Genomic DNA, 16,487 nt, shown 5'->3' with positions numbered 1-16,487 from the left:
ATGCACAGCATTGATTCATCTCTCTCTCTCTCTCTCTCTCTCTCTCTCTCTCTCTCTCTCTCTCTCTCTCTCTCTCTCTCTCTCTCTCTCTCTCTCTCTCTTCTCTGCTGTAAGTGGAAAATACACGCTGCGACGAGAGCGCGCTGCTTTATTGGGGTTCAGCTCGCTCTCTCAAGTTGCCTCGGCGCCTCCCCCATTTTTCATGACAAATTGCTTTCGACGTATTTTCACTTTTCGACTTGGAACATGTTTGCATTCGCTCGTGGAAGGATGGCATTTCAACTTTGCCAAATTTCGTTACGTTGCCTAAAATACTTTATAAAATGACTTCAGTTTATTGATCTGCGGCGAAAGAAATATAGAAGATCGGGATTTATTCAGTGATGAAATTAATATCTACTGGAAATTGTTTTTCAAATTCAAACAAAGGGCGTTTTTCCGAGCTGTGCAGGGTTCACAAAACGCCATTGCGTTGCGTCAGATTAATCTTTATAGCTTTTTCCCTGCAAAGGATGTTAGCAGCGGAAGCTCAGGCAAAAAATTCCAGCTCTGATGTTTGCTCGGTGGAACAGAGTGCGATGGCAACGTCACAGAGCGGAATAAGCTTGTGAAAGCCCTGACACAAAGTTGACTAAAAGTTGTATTCTTGCAAATTTTGGTTAAAAAGTCATCTCTTTCCTTTGTAGATAAGATGTGTATCGAAACTCCAAACTTAAGCGAAACACAAAATTCGCTGATCATTTTTTTTAATGCAAAAGTTTAAAAAAACCATAATATGTAATACAATTTTACAGGGTTTTTTAAAATGTCCCACCTAATTTGGAAATTTTAAAAGAATGAAAAATCTTAATTTTGAATTTAAAATTGGCGAGATTTTAATTTAGGAGGATTTAACTCTCCATACATGGAGTACAAATATGACACATAATTATTTTTATATTAATTTTCTGAAATACAAAATTGAAGAGATAGGCTTCTTACAGAGGTGTTTCTGTTAAGGTTAATCCTTTCCTCCACAAAATGTTTGCTAGCTGCAACTGCAACAAAAAAATGCCCGTCAGTTAATAAAGCTTTATTAATTGTTTAATTGCAAATGCACTGTTATAATTGAACCGAAAAATTTATTCCATACTATGATTATTAAATATATCACTACACTGTCATTCTTATAAAAATTGAAATTACTAGCATTTACTGAAGAATGCTCACAAGCCAATGTGAAAAAATCTACTCAATGAAATAAAAAAATCCCCCAGTGACATCTCTTAACTCATTGGATACCAAACGATTTCAATAATTTCATCAACAACTAAAACATCAAATCATAAGAGACCCCTTTTAAGTAAATTCAGTTTCATTTTTCCAAATTATTTTTGATCAGAATATTTAATATTTTAAAATAAAAATGAAGCATCACAATTAAATTTAACAAGCAGGTGGCTGTGACACCCAACTCACGCATAATAAAATGCTCTAAAATCATTGAGAAACCGCATTCAAATAAAGAGTTGGAAAAAATAATCCAGTCCTACCTTTTCTGCGTCAGTATCCATTGGAAGATCATCAATAGCCATGTAATTGGGATACTTGTGCAGAAGGGCTTCAACCCCGCCTGCCTCTTCCGGAGTCACTTCAAAGAATTTCAGGTCTTCTTTATGGTACTCAAGAGAGTTTTCTGCACAGTGGTACACACGCACGATATCCTCCTCAGACACAAGTCTAAAAAAAGTGTGCTTATAATCAGAGTCAACAGTGAAGGTTGTTTGGATCTATACCTGATAACATTCGCTCGCAGGAACTTGATTTTCGTGTCCAGGGTGAGGTCGTTTGAGGGCACGACAACACCATTCTCCATACGATGGGAATTTTCAATCGAAGTTCTCATCTGTTCATCTAAAAATGTGTTTGATTAATTTGAACAGGATTTCAGTCAGTATATATTTTGCTACCATCTTTCAAATCTGGTGGGAGGGCATCTCGGATTAAATCTTTTCCCATTTGGTCCGCGGCGGCGTCAACAGGAGCATGGCTGAACAGTTTCTGAGTGAGGCTCTTCAGTTTAGAGATGAATTCTGTCCTCTTCTTATTGATTGTTTGTGAATCATTCTCGCAATGCGCGACTCCCATATATTGTAGGTAGTCTAGCGGAAGCCCTCTGCGGAACTCAACGTCCTCTTCAAGTGCAGCTTCCAAAGCAGCAGGGATCAACTAAAAGTATTGTTGCACAATTTTGTTAAATTCTCGGAAATAAAAAATAGGCAAAACAAAATGTTTAATACTAGGCAAGAGGATTCTAAGGCTAGGTGCCGCAGTGATTTTCCCCAATGCAAAATGTGCTTAAAATATAACAGAAAAAGAAAACTTTCCATTTTAACATGCAAATTTTTTAGCTCAAACGAACCTCTGGTCTTTCATGAAATTGATGAAATCATATGAAAATGAACATTATAAAGTTTTAATTTACCACCAAATCTGTGGTAGCAAAACATTAGCATTTCGCCTCATAAAGATTTAAATTTGAAAAAAGGCAAAACAATGCTAGATTAAAAACTTTGGACTGCTATTTCATGTTAACATCACAAAAGTAAAAAAAATCGCAGTATTAAAAACTCATTTCAAATAATTTTGCCCAAACTGGTTTTAACCAGTTTAAGCCGGCTACATTGGCAAAAATATGCTGAAATAATTCAAGTATAAAACACATCTTGAATTTTAAAATATTGAGACTTCAATTTTTAAAATATAAATTTAACATAAAAACCTTAGTTTTTCAGTAGTAAACAACCAATTTTAGCCATGAATTCTAACCGATTTAAAAAAAGCCAATTTATGCCTGGCAAAAATTGCCATGTTTTTACCACCCCGGCTAAACCAGCTGGTCAAAATCCTGAAAATTAAATTTGAGTACAAAATTTGCATGTCAGAACGGAACAACCCCAGGATTCCCTTGAGCTATTCCGATCAGCTTAGAGCTTTACCTTGAGAAGGAAGTCCCCCCACGAATTCTTTTGATAACACGACACTGTGATGTGGAACGAGTGTGAGTCAGGAAGTGCATTAGCCTGGTGTATAGTGCCCCTGGGAAAGTAGAGCAGGTCACCAGCTTCTAGCACCACGTCCATGATTGGCTTGCCTATATCTTTTTCGTCCAGATTTGGACTCGAAAAGCGAGGCAGCTCCTCATTGGGTTCTCTGAAAACAGTCAAACATTTAAAAATGAGGCTTTAATATGTAGAAAGATAAAAATTACCTTGGTGAGTAAAGGCGCCAGTGTTTTTTGCCTTCCAGTTGGATGACAAACGCCTCTATGTCGTCATAGTGAGGAGCAAACCCCTGTGTGCCTGGCGGTGTGAGGTATCTTTTGACAAAATTTTGTAAAGAGAAAAATTAGTAAAGCAGGAGATTTCTGTAGAAAAACAAACAACTCGCTTCATACCGAGGGAGCTACTTTTAATTTATGATAATATATCGCGTGTTTCTGCCTTCATTGACGCCTATCAAGAAAATAAATTAGCTTACAAGTTGGCCCCAACCATGTTTCCAAAGAACTCTTGGAGGACAGCGCAGAGAGCAAACACATGCTCATTGAAGGCTTGCGGATTCAGCATACGGACGCTGCAGCCTTCATTATACGCCTCCCACACCTGAGCTGGCAGTGCCCGTCCATCAGGATTGTGTGTTTCTCGCTGTCCATTTCGGTAGCTTGTGATGTCCAAGTTCTTTGTGAACTCTACGTTGTGCTGAAACATCATTTATAGCATAATAATGTAGAAATAGGGTCAAAATAATGTCATCAAATAAATACCTCTCGGAGCATTGCATCTAACTTTGCCGTGGTGATTAGGGCACTGTAATAAGAAGGATCCTCTCGGCAGATGTGTAAAGGTCGCTTTTCCCAGGTTGTACTGTAATGTAAAATTACCAAATAATTGTAGAAAACTCAGCAATGTATTTGTTGGAGAGGACATTCCTACCTAAAGTAATCATCAATTGGAACAGGATGAATAATCCACGCGAATGTTTCTCTTCCCTCCTCAATACTGCTTTTCTCTGAAACTTTAAGCTTCTTTTTGGTTGAACTGCCAGGTTGAAGGGCATTCTTCGATTTCGTTTTCAAGTTCCTTTGATTTAGACTCTTTTTCACCTTCTTCACGCAGCCTGTCAGTGATTAGTTAAATTAATTAAAAAATCGTGAAATGATATATTATGTTTTTTTTTAATATTTATGTACCATTCTTCTTTGAGACTTTGCTCGTTTTACTGCCAGGTGTAGAGCTGTGTGTCGACTCAGTGTCTGAACCAATGAATGGACCTGGAATGCTGATTGAATCCACGCGCTCTTTTTTGACATTCATAGGGTGTATCGTTGCAGTGCTGGGGTTGATTGCCTACCAAATTCATTAAAAAACGCGTTGCGATAAAAACGGTAAAACAAAGCGAAATGACACAACTAACCCGGCCATCATCTTTTTTGCCAGCTTTCTTCTCAGAGGAAACCTTCAATGGTTTGCGATAGAAGCTATCCATTTTAATGATAGCCTTCTATAAGAAATTAGTCTCGGAATTTAATTCAATAACCTGTTTCGTCGCACAAGTCACTCGTCCCTGTAAAAATGACCAAGTAACAACGAGAGCAAGAACAACATGCCGTGCTCGTGCTTATGATTGTTTTTAGTACCATGCGGGCCGCGGGGCCGGTCGCATGCGCACTTTTACCCACATGGTTTCGTTTGGCTACTTCGGCGACATCTTGTGTGCTATTTACACTGATGATATGTGCGGCACGCGCCACGCACCTTGACTGAAAGGCTGAACTTTTTAGCTCAGAAGTTTTAGGACGATGTAAAAATACGCATTAAATTAACAATGCTGGTTAACGATTTTTTCCCATTTACACCATTTCATTATCAAAAATCAAATTTCCTTTTAATTAATCCCACGTATTTATCTACAAGTCTCATTCTAATTTCCATGATTTATATTTTGATAATTAAGAATGAGCTCCAGCAATGGTGTTATTTTAAAAATTCATACGCAGAACATAAGCGACAAAGGTGGGCGAATAAAAAATAACAACAATGTATTTTATAGAATGTAACTTTAATGCTTTAAAAGAAAAATCCTAAGATTTTCCCTCCCAGGTGTTTCCTTCTGGCCTCTTCATGGTCCATAATTCCTCCACTTGTGGTAAGAACAACATACCTGAAAGCAAGATAAATGAGTCAAGTTCAGTTAGAAATTAATTCCAATAAGGTAAAGTTTGTAGAAATAAAAACGAATTGAATTGAATTGAAAAAAAGTACAAAGAATAAAAAAGTGGAGAAAATATGATCAAAATAAGCAAGCTCAAAAACATCGGAACGCTGAGCAATTTGAAAGTAATGTTGACTGGATCATTCAACAAGGTTGAAATAAGCCACTGCCAATTAATATATACACGACAAGGACTTAGTAATGCTGATATTTTAACATCAGAAGGACGAAGATCTTAAAATTAGTAACACATCAGATGAAAATAAAATTTTGTGAATTATTAGACCTGGATTAAAATGAGGGAAGGTTAGCCTAATATAATGTATAAGTCAAGCTACTATTAACTTGACCAATTTTCATATAGAAATGTAAATAAAAAATTTACAAGAGTTGAAATAAAAATTCAAATACATACTATCTCAATGCTAAACAAAAACACTTTCAATGATAAATAGTAATTTTTTACACCAGGGCTAAGCATTGACCAGCCAACAGAATTAAAATGTAATCTGATGAGAGCTGAAGACAACAAAGCCAAGTTACCCAAACTGTCTTGAAGGAAGAAGGTTGTTAGTCCATTTCTCAATGCCAGTGATTCCCACGTCGAAACGGGGTGAAATGACACCACATTTATTGAGACGGCCAGTCAGATTGACCACAATTTTGCCCGCTCTGTGGTCGTCTACGATCTCGAACTCTCCGATGTAGCCTGTTAAGTTGTTTCAGTGAGATTGAGGAACAAAATTTTTAATTGAAGTCAATTTACCATGCTTCATCATGACAGTGAGGAATTTGACGATGACCTTTGAGCAAGGCCTGATGAGGACTTGTCGCTTTCCTCTTTTCTCGGCATTGTTGATGGATTTTAGAGCGTCGCTCAACACGTTCATTCGCACCATGTTTGATCTGAAAGTAAATAAAGTGCGATTCGATCATTAGAAAAATATTATTATGATTTCTGCACAGGAAACTTAGGTGATATTACAGGAGGGACGCGGGCAGGACAATTTGTAAATGGAATAAGTCAGAAAAATAGAAACTAGAAGCAAGAAAACTAAGAAGCGGCACAAGGCACGGCGCTGACATAAACAATGGTCGTGTCCGGCAAGTAAAATATCTGTAAATTTGACATCCGAAATAGAAACTACACTCTAATTTGACGGGACATACAATCAGGTTTTCTAGCGAAAAAATTTTATCTTGAAAAGAGTGTGGAGCATTCAGGATTACCTGAGATTTCAACTCGATGGTATTGAAACACTCCACAAACACGTTTCACAGGGCTCCAGACATTAGGAAAGGATGAATTGGATCGAGGGGGAAGGCGTTGCTGCATGGAAGCGAACAACGATATAACCTCCTTGCAAGAATCAATTTCGGTGGATTATAAAATTTAGCTATACCGGTTTTGGTTGTTTCTTTGGATCTCATATTGATTGAATGAAGAGTATTACTAAGTTTTCAACATTATTTTATTTTGAGGAGAAATCAAAATAATAATTGGTTGTTAATTTAGTTAAGCATGGTGCGGCATGGTGTAATCCACTGAAAAATTGTAGTGTTTTGCACGAAGCACAGGTGGAAGAAATGGAAACAGCAAACATGCGTAATCATCCAATCAAACAAAGGAATTATAGTAATCCTCAGCGATGATTGGTCCAAAAGTTGTTATGACTAGCAAAAGATTTATCGGTATTAAATTACACCCGGTTTCAGTACTACCGGTTTTTCGAATATGATTTTACCTTGAACTCAATTTCTCACGATGAAGCGGGGACTGTTTAGCAGAACAGCAGTTTTGTAGTTTTCGCGACTTTAGTGTGTCTTAACGCAGGTACGCATTAGTTTGGAACATTTTCCTCCTTCCCTGTAACATCCCTACAACTCAGTCAGCAATTTCTGCCTCTTACAAGATATTAAATGAGGGCCTCGAACAAGCCTCAGTATCTCTAAACTGAGACATCAACACAACAGAAATGTCACGTTTCGACTGCTGTTCTTAATCATCCTTTCATTCCGTATTTTGCAGTTGAGCAACTCATTCAACCTCAAGACTGAAACTCCAATCGTTCAGCTCATGTTGTCGTTCAAAGGAAATTCAGGATGACCGACTCGTTTTTTGACTTTGACGCTGCACTGCCGGTAAACTACAACTTTTTGAGAACCATAACTAAAGAAGTTGACAGTCAAATCTGGTCTCTTTTGTAGCCAACGCTCAAATTTTGGCCATCCACATTTTGGTTTCTGTTCTGAATGATGGTCATGACTCAGTAAGCGTCCACGTACTTTTATTGACTTAATTAGTGGCCACTTAATAAAAGTTGTTTGTCTTGGCATAAACGAAATTTTGGCACAGGGGTGGATGCTTATTGAGTCACCACCATAAAGCTGTAGGATAATATGTTTGAATTTTATAGGGAAAACTATATATTGAGTGTATCAATCTCACATAACAAATATATCTTACTTTAAAGGCTGATGAAGGGCCACCCCATGGCTTAGAAGAAGACGAATATGATGCCCTAAACGATGAAACTTTTGGTGCTGAGACAGGTCAGTATTTTCCAAATTTCGGTCTTGTATGAAATCTTAAGTTATAAATTCAATAGAGTGGCATGAAGACGAATGGGAAAACAATCACGAACAGCTCGCTGGTCACTCTGGAGTTACCAAAAGCAAGGAATCGTTTCTCCAGCAGCCAGATGTAAGTCACCACTATTTTTCTCCAAGGACATGAGGTTAAAAGCTTATATCGCAGGACGATGACGAAGAAGGTCTTGTGTCGGGTTCAGCTGCAGCGCAACTTGAAGCCAGACTTAGTGAAATCATCCTGGACGATGAATCTCCAAGCAAACACAAGGCAAACATTGCTATGCCCCCCGGCTTCTGGCCGCCTATCCCAAATTTGCAGCAGAAACAAGCTGCAAGGGCAGCAGGCAACTTTCCAAACGCTAATCCACCTGCCATTTTTAACCAGCTGGCTGCGTAAGTACTATTTGCTTTGTTATTTTGAGATAACTATTATTTTTTTACCAATAATTTAAGAGCAGAAACTTTGGACTTAAGACTCTTTAGATTAGAGAAGGTCCCTCCTAAGTTTTAAGTTTTTATATTTCCTAGATCACGATATTTTTATGAAATGGACTGTTCATTCACCAGTTTTATTTCGTTACGCGTCCGGAAAAAAAGTAAATATGCATTGTGCGTCAGCGGACAAATGGTACATCTGTCAAAAGGTAAATCGTGAAAATGGTAAATATGCACTTTTGACGCAAAACGATTTTATTCCACCAATGAAAAATTCGGGTCAAAATACATGGGGTGACTCATTTTTTCATCACTAGTGACATCTATATGCAAATAAAGGAAAATTTAAATTTAGCTTATAGCCTGACAAAAGATGTCATTTGCAAAAATCTGTGAAAAAGGTGAAAATCAACAAATTTTTGTCCAGGGATCAATGGACTTTGAAGAAAATTTTTTTGCGCAAACTTTGCCTTAATTGACCGAGAAAATAGTTGAAAAAACTCCGAATTTCTAATTTTTGCGGGTTTTGCGGGCGTTCGAAAGTCAAAATCTGGGAATTTTGAGTACTTTGTAACTTTGCTCAGGATGGTTCTAGAACAAAAATTAAAAAACCGTTTAACTCGTCTCAACATGGCAAACAACTTTTATATTGACCTCAAAGTGGTAGGTCAAAGGTCAAGGTCATAAAATTGATTTTTTATTTAAAACTCGAATTTGAAATTGAATATACTGAAATTTTTTATTTTTTCCATAGCCATTTTGTAGAGTACAGAAAGTTTAGTTAAAAACATTAAAATTTGGATTGGAGTTTTTCTTCGTTTTATTAAAAAAAATGGAAATTTTGAAAAACCTTGTTTTTCGAGGTTGTTAAAAAACGATGATCGACTAAATCTCGACTTCTAATCATCTGATTTTGAAAAACCGCATACCGTTAGACTCGTCTCGACGTCCCAAAGTGCACTAAAGGGGTACGAGACCCACTAACCCCCAACCCCCATTTAACCCCCTCAATAACGGGAAATTTAGCATTTTTTCGTCTGTTTCAACACATTGGCACGACGTTGACGAGTAATTGCCCTCTTTAAACCCATTCAGTTACTTAGTTCACTTAAAAACTAGTCAAACGGTACATATTTTTCGTAAATAGGACCACCACAACCCGAGATTCGGGTGCACAAAGCTTTTTTTTATCAAGACGCGATGCAATAATATGCTCGATGATCGCCCAAATCTCGACTTCTAATCATCTGATTTTGAAAAACCGCATACCGTTAGACTCGTCTTGACGTACCCAAGTGCAATAAAGGGGTATGGGACCAACCAACCCCCAACCCCCTTTTAACCCCCTCAATAACGGGAAATTTAGCATTTTTTGTCCGTTTCAACACCTTGGAACGACGTTGACGAGTAATTGCCCTCTTCAAACCAATTCAGTTACTTAGTTCATTCAAAGACTAGTCAAACAGTACGTATTTTTTGTAAATAGGACCACTAAAACCCGAGATTCGGGTGGCACAAAGTTCCAGAGGTAGAAAAAAAGCAGAAATTGGGGTTGGTGGGGTAGGTGACCACCCCCAAAACCCGTTGGCTGTCTAGGGGAGGTTGAGACGAGCCAAACGGTGTTCAATTTTTGCAATTCTGATGGCTCAAACCCGAGATTTGGTGATGCGTTTTATTTGATAAAAGAGGTTAGTTGCGACACAATTTATCAGAGTGCTTCATGGATAATGCACGAAAACTTTGCAATTTATTTTTGATAATTTATTGTCAACAGATGCCGCAACCTCAAATTGCAATCGCTATTTTAATTTAAGAGACGAAAAAAGACGCGTTCCAGAGTCTCGTATTTTTTGCTCAAGTCAAAAATCGACAGATTTCTTTCTTATATTGGTTTTTTAATTCATTAAATACCGGTCGTATTATGTAGTTAAATCGGTTGGCATTAGTTCTGTGTCGTGGAAATCGGTTTATCAGCTTCGCTTTCTATTTTAATTTTGAAATTTGATCGATTGATTTGCTGGCTCTCGTGCATGCTGGCAGAGAAATGTGCCATTTCTCCGTTTCTGTTGCATGTATCAAGTCGAATCATTTTTTGAAATGAGCGGCATTCAGTCTCAAATTTAATGTCTGGAGTCGTTAAACCGGTTAGTTTTAGGTAATGTCAGCAAACAAATAAAACCTCCTCCTGTAAAATCGTGAAAGGTGCAGGTTTACCTTTTGTTCGCTGACGCAGAATGCATATGTACCATTTGTTCGCTGACGCACAATGCATATTTACTTTTTTTCCGGACGCGTAACGATTTGCTCTTAAGATACAAAACCCATTTCAAAATATAGCATTATGATCGCACTAAACCTAAATTCTTTAAGTCCTGAAATATATGAGTTACTGAATAAAAAATACACTGGCTCTGCCAGACAGTTTCTAAGCTTAAGTCTCTTAATGTCTTACATTTCAGATAAGAATGTTAATATTTTTGTTCTTGTTCATTATTGCAAGGGTAAAATACATTAAATATGAAAATTTGAACGCAAGAATAGATTAACAGTACTAGCTAAAAAAATGCTTGAATGGTCCTTTAAAAAGTAGTATCACGCTATCACGCTGCACTGAGCAAAACATTAAATAATATAATAAATTCAATCTACTTACTAAATTTGCTCCTTAACGTAATTTCATCATTTTAACTGTATGTTTAATCTTAACATTGTTACAAGCGTTTCCAAAGGATTAAATGTAATAATTCGATTTGATGTCATTTGAATTATTAGAATGGGACAGCATTTTCCTCAGCAGCAACAGCAACCACCACCTCCTAGACCAACTCAAATGGTAACAGTTAGAACTGTGGAGGACCTTGAAAGGGATCTTCGAGCAAAATCCCAAGCCCAATTGCATCAGGTAAAGATTCAAGAGAATATTAAGTCAAGGAAATAGGAAATTAATTTGTTTCTCCAGCAACAACACCGTGATGGAAGTCCGTTGCACAGAGAAGGTCCAAAAGGTCCCATGGATGCTAACCAGTTAATTGAGATGCTTAGGGTAATGGGAACAATGCCAGAAAACAGACCGCAAGGTCCGCCCCAAGGTCACCCCAATCCTGATATTGGTAAAATCCCTTTGATGAGATAATTTAACTTGAATACTAATTCTGGAGCAGTTCTAAGACTGGCACAGAACCAAGGTAAACCGATGATGCACCAGCCACCCCCACCACCCAATGGAGCGATGATGCTGCCACCAGGGATGAGACATCCCCACCCGCCACCAGGAATGCACCACCGACTGCCGATGAATATGTATCCACCAAACTTTCCCCCACATCTGCGGATGAGAGGAGAGATGCCGCCGATGCCCTGGATGAACCAGCCCCCAATGCCGATGCACATGATGCACCAGCCACCGCCTGGAATGCACCCTCACCACCAGGCTCAAATGATGAGTCAGCAGCACCACATGATGGTGAGTTTCCGTTGCTTGTCACAGTTGGGAATTTCTATATAGTATCATTGAAAATGTTTGATACTTCTCTTGAAATGTTAAAAATTGCTTGCACTGAAGCTCTTAACATTTGGCGTTTAATGAGCTGCAAACATTTTAGTTCCATTAACCAATTATGAAAGTGAAAAAAGTCAGCCATCAAAAAATATTTGCATTTTTAAGTTTAATACCACGAATTTGTTGAATAATAAGTAGATTCTTTGAACTTCATGTGATTTCATCCCTATTTCCAGATGCAGCAGCATCATCAACTCCAGCAGCAGGCTAGGCAAAACGGGTCGCACGACCCGTACGCAGGGTTGATGACGCCGAAAGACAAGCAATGGTTGATAAACATACAAATTTTGCAACTCAACTCGCAAAAGCCTTACGTGGACGACTTCTACTACACGGCATTCCAGTTCAAGAAGCAGAGGGCCAAGGAAAAGGCTGGCGAACGCGGCTTGCGATTGCAGAGGCGAGAGCAGCGCACCCTGGAGCCTCGAGCCTACACCCCGGCACATTTTGAAGGCTCATTGGGCAAGCTCCAGGTAACTGCTAGGTCTGTGAAGTCTACTGAAACTAATTTAAACTCGTGCAGGTTGTAAGTGTGACCGCCCCAAGAAAAATCATCGACATGGAAATTATGAATTCGGATAGTGCTGACGCTCAAACTCCAGTGAGAGACACTAGGAAAGTTAAGCAAGCCCTTCTAGAACTTGAAAGGGTGAGTTTTAAATAAATCTGAATCGGATGTAAATAATTAAGGTTTTTTCCCTCAGCTGTATGTTCTGGTATTGCAATTAGAAGATTTAGAACATCCATTACCGGAAGCACAGCAATCGGTGACGGAATGCAAGGAGGAAATAGTTTCTAAAATTTTGAATACTTTGATACCTGCTGCTGGTGCTGAAGACAAATTTCCCTCCCTGCTTTCTGTGCGAAAGGGCAAGGTAAGAGTTTCTGGCTGTTTTTTCACACTCGTTTTAAACCAATGTCTTTTGTCTCAGGTCCTCCTTTTGCGATTGTTTCCACATTTACTGTATTCTCAGCAAACGCCTCTCTGGCGCTCTCTCCTGCAAAATTTTTGGATAATATCTCGCAAAGACATGCAAGACCAAGTACTGTTTGAAATGTTCCCCGCTTTTCGCGAGTGGTGCGCTCAGGCAGTGCTGCCAAACCTAGTTGAAGTGATCTCGGTGATGCTTCCGCAGAAGTCCGAGGCCAACCCGTCGCCTAGCAATATTACTCCCAGATCGCCCCTACCTGCAGCCTTATCTAACAAAGTAAGCTAAAATTTGCTCAAGTGAAGTATTCAGAGATAATTTCGAAGTTGCTTAAAAAGTTGTCAATATTAAATCATCACAATTGATAGATACAACGGCTACAACACTTTTTCAATTATATATTTCATGCTCCTTTCTGTTGGCCTTTGTCGTTTAAATTGTGCCTATTCAGAAATGTTAGTTTAGTTTCCTAAGTTAAAAACAGGAAGTATGATCTTACTCCTTCCTCTTGTTTCCCATCCTAGCTTACAGAAATCAGATATTTTTTATTTTGGCGCTGCTTTTATTGGAATTCGCTATTTTTAGTATTAAATATCGGAAATTTTAACTAAGGATCTGATTTTAAGTTCACTTTTTCTTTTTTTTTAAAAAACAAAATGTTTTTTCAATTCAAACAACAAATTTTCATGTGCTCTGTGCGTTTACTTATTTTCATGCTTGATGATACAAGCTATAACAAGCCATTTCTTCTTTGCACTTATTTAATTCTGAAATCGCCTTTGTTCCAGTTTGGCGTGTCCATCATTGCTTCGATTATCAACCGAGCTGGCGAGTTGGACGACAATAGCTGCCCGCCGAAGACGCATCCAGATTGGCAGTCGTGGTCGCAGTTTGTGAGCACTGTCGCCGAAGTGTCCTGTGAGCTTGCAATTGAGCCGAGCACTCCTCTGGACCCATTAGCCAAGCCAAACTCACTAACGAGATTTGTAGACAACAAGCAAAGTCAGACACTTCAAAGGCTGTTGCAAATTGACAACAAACACGCTGCTTAAGCTAACAATACTTGGCAGGCATCAGATAAGATCAGCACTCTCTTGACAAATTTATATTTTTTAATGATTTGGGATTCAAGAGGATGCAATTTAGTTTTATGACAAAATCAGCGCTCAGTGTCCGCAAATCTACTTCTTTTTAAAACGTTGAATTTGTATATTTTCTTGCTTTTAATGACATGTGACTGTGAAGTTAAGCGTTTCTCTAATTCTGTGTTGATCTTATTTGCAATCAGCCAATCTTTGAGTCCTGATTGAAAACTAATCGAGTGCCGATTCAATTGCAACAAATTTGTTAATTAGTATGTATACTGCAAGTTCAGCACTTAAAAGGATTTTATCAGGATAGAGAACTTGGGAAAAGAACTTATCCATAATAATATGTCCTTGTATATAGGTCAACATAACATGTTGAATTCCTATATGAACGTGATTATGTCATTTTAAACATTTTTAAACTTCTTAATTCACGCCATCACTTATGTTAGTAACAAATACCCAGAGAATTCAAAAGTAATACAAAAAATCAAACCATTTTTGGAGACCTCAGCCATTATTTGTACTTTCAACCGTTTTTAACATATTGATTTCTGACCAGATTTTCTTCGGAAAACACCAGCCGTGTGTGGGTTTTTAGAACAAAGTAAAGTGGATCGAAAACCAAGAGCTTGTTCTGGGGAGAGCATAGCCAAAAATCAATAAAGTCAAAAAGAGCACTTTGATTACATTAGGTATGTCTGCCACCTACCTAACCCTTATTGCAGCAGCTGAGGCCTCTTAATAAAGGATATGGTTTAGTTTTAATAAAGTCTATTAAGTAATCATGCAAACTAAGTTTTTTATTGCTTATTATTCCAATTATTGAGAGGCTGAGAAAAAAAGCAAAATTGGGTCATAACTGGGCGATTATGGCAAAGGAGTTTTAGCCTTGTTGGCTTCCCAAAAAGTCTTGTTTGAAATGGGATAATTCTGACTAGCCAATTGGGACTCCAGGAGCGATGCGGAGCAATCATCGACTCGCCGCCGAATGCATTGCCTATCCTGCCAAGCATATACTCAGGCATGAGGCGAATGCATGGCGCTTAAATTGAAAACCTCGGTGAGGCTTTACCACAATTATTAACAGTCTTGAAAACGGAGGTGCATCGTGCTCGGTTGAAAACAAACTATTCGTGGTACCACACCTTTTATCTAAGACAGTCATTCTAAAACAAAAACTGACCTTGGATTTCTCACAAGAAAACTCTTATGATTAGACGTTTTACTTTTTGACAAAATTATTGAAATCTTGTAATATCCAACGAGTTAAGAGGTTTAATATAAAATACATATCCTTGGGGGAAAATGTTTTCATTCAATCGTGATGATATGTTAATATAGTAAAATATAATATTATCATGTTGAAATATAGACCTATATTTCAACATGATGTACACTTTATAGACCAGACAAATCGAACGATTGGTTATTTTAGATGTAAATCCTGTAGCCGTGAAATTTTCAAATAACTTATTATATATTTACAAACGTTTTCAAACTTTCTAAGCTGACTGCCAGGTCATGTAGATTAATTTTTGTCATTAAATAAATTCTAAAAAATATATATTCGGCTTATTTTTACGTTTTCCATTTTACTATATCAACTTTTTTGGAAATAATAAAAGAGATGCAAAGAGATTTGTCAACCCCTACTACATATATGAAATTTTGTAATCTTTTAGAATATTATTAGTTTTTGGCTTCACCATTAAAAAATTACAAAGCCTGTGATTGACCCACGTATTTCTGCATGTACGTCGAAATTGACCCACCGATCGATTTGTCTCATTAAACAAGCAATCAAATTTAAGCTAAATTAATAGCAAACTACATTTTTAATCAATTTTGAAATCAAGTAGGTCGTTTTCTTAAAATCTTAAAATTTTTTAAAAATCTTCAAAACGAAAAATTCCCATCACGACGTGTGGTTCACATCAGGAAAGGCTACAATGGTTTCTCAAAAAACTAAAACGTCGAAACCCAAGAGTTTTCCTTGCGTCAGTATTTTTTATCGTCTATCTGCTTTTATGCCATCTTTATTTTAAAAGATTAGATTTTTTGCTAATATAAGATTCGGTGAGGTTTACAATAAAAGAGCTAGAAATCTTCACTGTCTTCGTTTCGAGATTTATTGGCAAACATGATTGGACACTCTAGGACTGGTCAATATAACAAGTGACACGCAGACACGGGAAGCTGCACACAATCGATCTGCACTCAAGCTCACTTTTAGCAGCAGGGATCACAGTTAACAACACGGATCGGCAGCATTTCCAATTTTTTGAATGAATCCACGATTCCATCTTAACCATTAACACAAAAACTTGTTGTTTCAGCACTAAATCAACCAGCAACGTGTAATCAACGTCAACATCAAAGTGAAAATTGGACGAAACATGAACCTAATTCAGCCCATATTCTTTACTCGATTCAAGCGGCTACCCACAGCATTTTTTACGTCTAAAATATATAACGAAGTGACGCTCTCAATCATTTTTTATTTTTTCAAAATTTCGTCGCCTTCACGCGGTTCATTCAGCCTCAACACCTTTCATCGCTGCGACCCATCCCTTTCATTCATTCATTTGGCTATGTCGTATAAGAAGATATACTCCCTCTCTAAAGCTT

At 37.7% G+C, this 16,487-nt stretch overlaps 3 protein-coding genes across 4 annotated transcripts; 1 reads left to right on the top strand and 2 right to left on the bottom strand.

Annotated features, from left to right (window-relative positions):
• Nucleotides 1–850: 850 nt before the first annotated feature.
• On the bottom strand, nt 851–4,678 carry NO66 (Bifunctional lysine-specific demethylase and histidyl-hydroxylase NO66). The gene is made up of 11 exons (XM_065489150.1): nt 4,456–4,678; nt 4,232–4,388; nt 3,975–4,158; nt 3,806–3,905; nt 3,520–3,740; nt 3,251–3,358; nt 2,979–3,192; nt 1,950–2,208; nt 1,776–1,893; nt 1,533–1,719; nt 851–1,037 (listed from the first exon to the last, which is right to left on the bottom strand). Exons 1-11 carry the CDS (start codon nt 4,525–4,527, stop codon nt 978–980), a joined length of 1,680 nt encoding a protein of 559 aa, XP_065345222.1. The 5' UTR covers nt 4,528–4,678; the 3' UTR covers nt 851–977.
• A 403-nt stretch (nt 4,679–5,081) lies between these two features.
• Nucleotides 5,082–6,632, bottom strand: LOC135942064 (small ribosomal subunit protein uS8A). 2 transcript variants are annotated; one of them, XM_065487976.1, is made up of 4 exons: nt 6,484–6,632; nt 6,020–6,159; nt 5,797–5,962; nt 5,082–5,202 (listed from the first exon to the last, which is right to left on the bottom strand). In XM_065487976.1, exons 2-4 carry the CDS (start codon nt 6,150–6,152, stop codon nt 5,109–5,111), a joined length of 393 nt encoding a protein of 130 aa, XP_065344048.1. In that variant the 5' UTR covers nt 6,153–6,159; nt 6,484–6,632; the 3' UTR covers nt 5,082–5,108. The 2 variants fall into 2 exon arrangements, with proteins under 2 accessions (XP_065344048.1, XP_065344049.1); XM_065487977.1 differs by lacking the exon at nt 6,484–6,632 and adding an exon at nt 6,424–6,447.
• Nucleotides 6,633–6,954: 322 nt separating this feature from the next.
• Patr-1 (Protein associated with topo II related - 1) lies at nt 6,955–14,650 on the top strand. The gene is made up of 13 exons (XM_065487941.1): nt 6,955–7,087; nt 7,283–7,395; nt 7,728–7,806; nt 7,863–7,957; nt 8,012–8,238; nt 11,053–11,182; nt 11,240–11,390; nt 11,442–11,743; nt 12,016–12,312; nt 12,363–12,488; nt 12,544–12,714; nt 12,772–13,047; nt 13,557–14,650. Exons 2-13 carry the CDS (start codon nt 7,357–7,359, stop codon nt 13,818–13,820), a joined length of 2,157 nt encoding a protein of 718 aa, XP_065344013.1. The 5' UTR covers nt 6,955–7,087; nt 7,283–7,356; the 3' UTR covers nt 13,821–14,650.
• The last annotated feature ends 1,837 nt before the right edge of the window (nt 14,651–16,487 follow it).

This window comes from Cloeon dipterum, chromosome 4, assembly GCF_949628265.1.
Source record: "Cloeon dipterum chromosome 4, ieCloDipt1.1, whole genome shotgun sequence".
Taxonomy (NCBI): domain Eukaryota; kingdom Metazoa; phylum Arthropoda; class Insecta; order Ephemeroptera; family Baetidae; genus Cloeon; species Cloeon dipterum.
Note: the sequence above shows the minus strand (reverse complement) of the source record. Positions and strands in the feature narration are given on the sequence as shown.

What these genes read in the sequence shown, in the direction of transcription:
- NO66 (XM_065489150.1), bottom strand. Translation starts at nt 4,527, where the DNA reads ATGGATAGCTTCTATCGCAAACCATTGAAGGTTTCCTCTGAGAAGAAA. An exon ending in CAAAGTCTCAAAGAAGAATG is followed by an intron (nt 4,159 to 4,231) that starts GTACATAAATAT and finishes AATCACTGACAG; the next exon opens with GCTGCGTGAAGAAGGTGAAA. An exon ending in TGGATACTGACGCAGAAAAG is followed by an intron (nt 1,038 to 1,532) that starts GTAGGACTGGAT and finishes TTTTTGTTGCAG; the next exon opens with TTGCAGCTAGCAAACATTTT.
- LOC135942064 (XM_065487976.1), bottom strand. Translation starts at nt 6,152, where the DNA reads ATGGTGCGAATGAACGTGTTGAGCGACGCTCTAAAATCCATCAACAAT. An exon ending in CACTGTCATGATGAAGCATG is followed by an intron (nt 5,963 to 6,019) that starts GTAAATTGACTT and finishes ACAACTTAACAG; the next exon opens with GCTACATCGGAGAGTTCGAG. An exon ending in CTTCCTTCAAGACAGTTTGG is followed by an intron (nt 5,203 to 5,796) that starts GTAACTTGGCTT and finishes TCTTGCTTTCAG; the next exon opens with GTATGTTGTTCTTACCACAA.
- Patr-1 (XM_065487941.1), top strand. Translation starts at nt 7,357, where the DNA reads ATGACCGACTCGTTTTTTGACTTTGACGCTGCACTGCCG. An exon ending in ACTTTGACGCTGCACTGCCG is followed by an intron (nt 7,396 to 7,727) that starts GTAAACTACAAC and finishes CTTACTTTAAAG; the next exon opens with GCTGATGAAGGGCCACCCCA. An exon ending in CCCAAGCCCAATTGCATCAG is followed by an intron (nt 11,183 to 11,239) that starts GTAAAGATTCAA and finishes TTGTTTCTCCAG; the next exon opens with CAACAACACCGTGATGGAAG.